This window comes from Leiobunum rupestre, chromosome 3 (assembly GCF_980474605.1).
Source record: "Leiobunum rupestre chromosome 3, qqLeiRupe1.1.hap1, whole genome shotgun sequence".
Lineage (NCBI taxonomy): Eukaryota > Metazoa > Arthropoda > Arachnida > Opiliones > Sclerosomatidae > Leiobunum > Leiobunum rupestre.
In genome coordinates this window covers 68,780,055-68,786,751 of record NC_143386.1, presented here as the reverse complement: position 1 = coordinate 68,786,751, position 6,697 = coordinate 68,780,055, and the positions used below count along the sequence as shown (strand labels likewise).

Here is a 6,697-nt window from a genome sequence, read left to right as displayed (position 1 = left end):
CCCTACGAAGCAAAGGCTTACCAGGTTAAATGATAATTACTATTAATCTGCAATTAAATTAATTGCGATAATCATAATTTTTAGTTAAAATACTTAATTACGTATAAATAATGAGATTTAAATAAAGTTCCCATAAGAAATGGTTTATTATTTCTTGAGTAAATTGCGAAAAACAACGTTAACTCGAAGACGGACAAAGTTTGATTTTTGCATTTTTCCGGGAAACTGGATACGAGCTGATCAGTTGGCCTTCCATGTCAAAAATGGTACACTAACTCATTACAGTACAGTTTCTTATCTACAGTCGACTAACTTTCGTTAAATGACGGGATTCTAATACGTTTCTCGCTGAAGTTCACAGTAGCAACAAATCCGTATGGATATCTCTGTACTGTACACCAACGCCGATACATTAAAATTAATGGAAGTACTTCCAGACAATAATTGTGGACAGTAAGAATAATCTCGCTAGGCATCCACAATACCGAATCTTGGACATGAAAATCGCTTAAAATAAAGTCTTAAATTTTTTTGCGACCCGACTATTGATTCTCCTGCACTATCTCAAAGAAACTAGCGCCTTAACGCCGCACAGACTCGTTCCGGTGACGAAAAGCATTTACCCACCTCCTACAGGAACTACGAAAAACAATCAGCTCTACAGTTACCATTGTAACAACTATAGCGCCAAACAGCAAACGATAGAAGACGTTTAGTTTCATTGTACTACCATTAAATCATAGAATGGCCATATATAAGCTAAATCTAGCTGAGTTGCTGTGTTTTTAACATTTCCAGCAACAGCAGCAATTTATTACGGGTAAAAGAGGCCCAAAAAGAGCTCTCCAGCGGCAAAATTCGTCCCAACTTGCAATGTGGCCTAAAAATTCTATTTTGATGTCTACTTTGAGGATCCGATGAGTCCGCAGCGATGCGGGGTGGACAACACAGTTTTTAGTGGGCAAGGGGGACAGGAGGGGGCAGTTGCCCCCTAAATTTGATTTCACCGAATTGAGCCGTGTTTGCTGTTGTTCCCGATGGTACATTTCACCCTGAGTCGAATGCGTCATGGATAGATCAATACAAGAAATAGTAATATTTTATAATAATTAGGTTTTTTCGTAAGAACATTTATTAAACGAATATAAAAAGGTTTTTAACTATAACTAAAAGCCCTTGCAGTACAAAAATAATAAAGTACTATTAGTATAAATTATAATTAAAACTATTAGTGTTAGTTCTATCACATGTTTGTTTCAGCAACAATTAAATAACATTTAAAAACTGAAACTTTAGATTTAGATGTATTTTGCGAATGGCGGATCCGTCACCCTGTAGTAAATGTTCATCCAGTTAAGTTCCAGGAAAAAGAAGACGAATGTGTTATGGTCCAATATCACCCAATGTCCCGGCGAAAAGTAAGGATTCTGATTGTCCTCTTCCATAAGCTGGCAAAGACCTTGAAACCTGCAAAAATAAAAGACAGTAATTAAAACCATATTTAAGTGTTTTTTTAGATTTCCTAGTAGTCATTATTTTGCGCAAGTTAAGTTTTTACTGAGAACCAGTTCTACAATGACCGTAAGTATGGTATTCTTACAGTAGCTTTCTATTAGGTCCGGAGATAAAATTTGGCCAATATCCCTTGGCTTGTTCTCAATCTCTCTAGCACAGGGCCTTTCCTCCGACCCGTTCTCCTGAGCTCTAGGCTAATGAGAGGGTTTCTCTTAATAGTCCTAGGCACCAAAGTCTAGTTCTCTCGCTGGTAGACTAATGAAATATGATTTTTAGACTGATAATGAAACAGCTACCTTCCAATGCTGTTTTCTGGGAGGGGCTCTTCAAACTCGTGAGAGACGTCGTCTGGAACTCGGAAGACCCCAGGAGGCGTGTTTGTGAAGTCCTCGTGGACGTAGGGAACATTTTCGGCTTTAACCAGATTCAAAGATTCACAGCTCTCTTGATCTTCCCAAGTGATGTCATGCAGAGGGTGGTTGAGGTATGCCAAAAAGGTCACATTTCCGGCAGGCACGTTTATATCGCCCTGGGTCAAACCAAAAATGTATGAAGATTATTAAAGGCATACCAGCTGATAATTATTATTATTACTACCGGCTGAAAGGGGTAGGTATTACGCTAGGAAAACCGGAGGATTTTTGTAATAATACCCAGGAAGTTATCTTAGACCCAAGTTTAATGTCATTAATATAAGAATGCCTGGTTATACGGCGTAGGAGGATGGTGGCAAGCCCTTCATGCCATGAAGCCAACAGCTTCCTTCACTTACCGCATTAATTTATTATGGAAAGAACTAGAGAAGAAACCAATTAACTAGTAAGCTCAAGCCAGAAGGAGTTAAAAGCTGCGATCGTACCCGGCTCCTCTGGCCGCGAGGCGAAAGTACTCCGCCGCCAGCCCACCTATGTATCACGCTGTTTCGTATCGGACACAAACATTTTCTTTTCAATTTTCGCGGAAATACGAATAGTCAGTTACAGAAAAGTTAAATTTAGGAATTGAAAATATAAAAGTTAAATAGTAACCCAGACACTACCTTTGGCAAAGCTTTAAACTGTATCTAGATGTTCTAAAGTCAATTAATTTAGGAAGAGAAGGCTTATGTCAGTCGAGAAGGTTAAAGCGACAGATAGGGTTAGTGTTTTAATTGGAGTACAGTTAAAATTTATCACTTCTCTAAACGGGCGACTAGTACGTTTTAAGTTACCCATCTGGCATAACCAACCGTGATTTTCAAGGCTGTGGCGTTGGTTTCGTCTTCGTTGTACGTGAGCATTATGAGTTCCGGGCCGTAGACGCTGTAATTCGCTTTGAAGAGCCCTGGTTGTATCGGGTAAATTGGTTTCTTACGAGGCACTCTGATTCTGCTGAAAGTGCACGAATTCCTGGATGCCAATAACGAAATTATAACAGCAATTAGAATCTACAAGCTTTCTTATGTTTTAACAAAGCTATTTGGCGTAATAGACTGTTTCGCGCCAAAACATGGCCATTACCATTTCGCCTCGATATGTCCGCCATTGGAGGACGCAATTTTGGGAAATCTATCGGATTATAGTTTTAAAAAATACTATCTTTACGTAGATTAACTGGCCGACTATTTAGAAAATACCAAATTAAATAAATGGTATTTTCTTGCAATAAGACAAATATGCCTACTAACAAACTTTAATGAAATAAATGAACTCATGGTTTGTTCAAAATGGCGCGAAACAAAGTTTTTATGATGTAAAACCTCTTTTATACCCTAGCGAAAATTAGTTTCTTTACTATTCTATATTTTGCATACCAATAGTTAGCCTTGAACTTGTTCCGAAGCTCAGCTGGGTTGTCAATTTCCGGGTCGTAACCTAGGGCCAAAGGTCCGTAGCCTTGATCTCTCAGCCACTTATGGAATTCCTATTCAAATCGAGGAATTTTGGTAGGGGTATATCAGAACGGCCTAACGTTTTATAAGCAGGTCCGCCGAGAGCGGGCCCGGGCCCCTGGAAAACAATTCTGGGCCTCAAGAGCTCCTATATATCTGTTCATAGCAACCAGTTTACAGGGAAAAGTGAACTTCTTTTCTTCAAACCCGGGCCCCAGGTTGTACGGGCCCCGTCTCATCAAGCCTGCTTGCAAGTAGAAAATGGTTCTGTAGAATACAAACTTTACCTCCTCTTGGCTTGTTAAGTTTGGAAATGGGTTTTCAGATTTCAAAAGGGAAACTTCAAAAGCATTTAGGTCGTTTCTTTTCTAAAAACGATAATACGGAACATAACCATAACTATGCTTATCAGTAGTTCACTAGTGGAGGTGAAGAATATTTGAGATTTCTACGTAGTTTGTTCACCGTTTTTTTACGGTTTGCAGTAAAATGCCGATATGAATAATAATGAATTAACGATGATTTAATTACATTGTAGTCACCAACATTACACGGACAGGTATTTTTTATTAACCGTAGTTTATATATTTGAATAACTAGATACTGTACGATGGTCTGTTACTATTTTGTACAACAGGGTACACGACGACGAAATAGAGTGGAACGTTGTTCAATCGCCCTTTTCTACTTCGTGTATCCTGGTTTATTATAAATATCTGCGAGCATTTCACAACTACCCACCGAATCCTAGTGATTTAGCCACAGAGGGCAGTTACGTAAGTTCTTGGCGCAACTAAAAAAGTTCAAATGAGAGTTTCGATTTACCAGAATTCGAATTTTGGCCTCCTTTCCGGCAGAGGTCAGAATCAAGACTCGTTCTCCGTCCGAATCAAAGCCGACCGAGAAGAGCTTTTTACTTTTCAGAGGATGTCCGCAGCCCAAGAAATACGGAGCGTACAGCTCCATGGCCACCAGAAGGCCCGGTTCGTACTAAGGTAAGGAAAAGTGACACAAATTATGAGCGTAACTAGACAATGTTGCCTTGTTGGGTGTACGTCCATTGTTTAATGTTTCAATGCACCCTTTTTAAAGAGACTATAACAGTTTTTGAAAATTGAGGGGTAGTTTGGTTTTTTCAAATCTCCATTTCAAACTCCGCCAAATCTACACTTTGGTATAATACTACGATAGGAGTGTTTCCTCTAGTTAAGTTGAATTTCAACTAATCACATCCAATTAAGCTAGGCAAGCTCGAATTGAGCATTAGGTGGTTTAGTACGAATAGAAGCACCTACTAACTTTTCACCCTATTTTTGAGTCTTACCTGAATTTCCAGAAGACCACCGAAATATTTCACCGAGGGCTGCCAAAGTCCAATGATAAATCCATACGGATGCAATACTATAAAATTAAAAGTATTATTTTGAGCGACTAGGCTACGTAAAGACGATAAGAATTCTTGCTCAAATAGTTTGGAAAGCTTTTGGAAGATTTACTTCAAAACATTTTAGGGTACAATAACGAGTTTGAGAGTTACTATTGGTTCTTCGTTAATCAGCACGCTTAAAATCTAGCGAAATTTATATCGGAACAACCCTGTTTCAAGTGAATAACATTACCGATAATCTTATATTGGATATAGATACCTCTAGAATATAATTTATATTTGTGGTAATACGTACTTTTCGTGTAGAGATTTCTGGCGCTAAAACGCTTTTCATTGCTGCCAAGTTCAATGTTGTAGTCTGAAATTAATAAAAAAAAGTAACAAAACGCTTTTCATTGCTGCCAAGTTCAATGTTGTAGTCTGAAATTTATGAAAAAAAGAGAAATAATGCACCTACAACGCAACGACAGTTACCGAATGCGTGAAGATGGAAACTGTTCAGCCTAGCCATAATATTAGTTCGACATAGAAATATATTTAATGAACTAATATTTGGTCGTTTTTAATGAGTTTTAATCAGTCACGAGTGCAACGACATCTTTATTAGCTGTAATTATACTTGCGATACATTTTACAACAATTAAATAATAAATTGTGTGTTCTGTAACAATATTCTTATGTTTATAAAGAGTTTTAATTAGTCACGAGTGCAACGACATACCCGTATAACACAGTCTTCTCCAAATCCCTTCGAAATCCGTGGTATCTTTGAATTTTCGGGAAACCAACGACAGACATCGAATGTCGTATGCCTCGAGAAAAGAACACACGTGCATCAAAATTTCTTGCGGAAGATCCTCTATATTCATTTTCTCCATAATTATCACGGTAAAGTTCCTACAGAATCCGACATGCTTTACGTTAATATCATTACGAAGCTCGTCATCATTACACATTCGATTATCACGAACCAATAATTCTTCGACGACTCCGGACTCGTCTCAGCCAATGGTAAAGCGTGATTTAGAGAGAGGCGTGACTTAATGTTATCTTTCACGCTTAGTTTCAGCATGCTCAAGCCTACGTTTTTTGAAAGTAGCGTATGGAATAGGTATTGTAGGTGTTTTTGGCGGATGGAATAGATATTGTACGTTGGTGTTTTAAATAAAAAAACATTTAAAAGGTATACCTCTTCAAACATTTCACCTTGTTATATGGTCCATGTATTAAAAAATGTAAATTTTGATCAAAGTCCTTGTTTCTCGAATGATATAATTTTGATAGTATATTTATTTTTATTATTTTTATCATATTAGATTTTATCAATTGTTTTTTGATGAAAATGGAAATGGGGTCAGGTCCAATCGGTCTGTGCGTGCCAAGGGCGTATCCAGGATTACATTTGTTGGGTTTTTTTAGGGAGATGGTTGAAAAATGATAGCCCTCTCACCTAACCATGGTTGGTCAAAACAATTTCGGTTGCCATGGCAAATTGAATGGGTAGTGCAACGTCTCCTTTTTGGGAAATTTCATATAGTGTTCGTACGGGGACAAAATAAAGTCGGGGTCGGGGTCGGGGTCGGGGTGGGTCTAACCCCGCGAAAAACAAGTCGGGGTCGGGGATGGAAAATTCTTTGAGTTTATTATGAATAGAAAAATTATAAAAATAACCCAATTTTACTATAGCTTAGGCAATTGTTTAAGTAAATTGTTTCATAAATTCACAAGTTATTTACAAACGTTGTAACTCCTTAGCTGAGACTGAGAGAGCCCGAAACAACGGAAATTATGAAAGTGAAACTAAAATTTAAAAAAGCTACTCAAGTCGGAGTTAAGCGTCGAGCGAGAACTACTTCAGCGGCATCAGCCGAAGGTCATTCGGATCATTCTATTGTCGCCCACGAAAAAAGGGGAGAGAAGGAACC

The 6,697-nt window shown here is 38.1% G+C and overlaps 1 protein-coding gene across 1 annotated transcript; it reads right to left on the bottom strand.

Annotated features, from left to right (window-relative positions):
* Window positions 1-1,144: 1,144 nt before the first annotated feature.
* Window positions 1,145-5,697, bottom strand: LOC149954461 (F-box only protein 31-like). The gene is made up of 9 exons (XM_090169910.1): window positions 5,494-5,697; window positions 5,068-5,130; window positions 4,710-4,786; window positions 4,211-4,375; window positions 3,673-3,753; window positions 3,308-3,417; window positions 2,744-2,903; window positions 1,812-2,044; window positions 1,145-1,467 (listed from the first exon to the last, which is right to left on the bottom strand). The coding sequence occupies exons 1-9, from the start codon at window positions 5,648-5,650 to the stop codon at window positions 1,299-1,301; spliced, it is 1,215 nt and encodes a 404-aa protein (XP_090026036.1). The 5' UTR covers window positions 5,651-5,697; the 3' UTR covers window positions 1,145-1,298.
* Window positions 5,698-6,697: the final 1,000 nt, after the last annotated feature.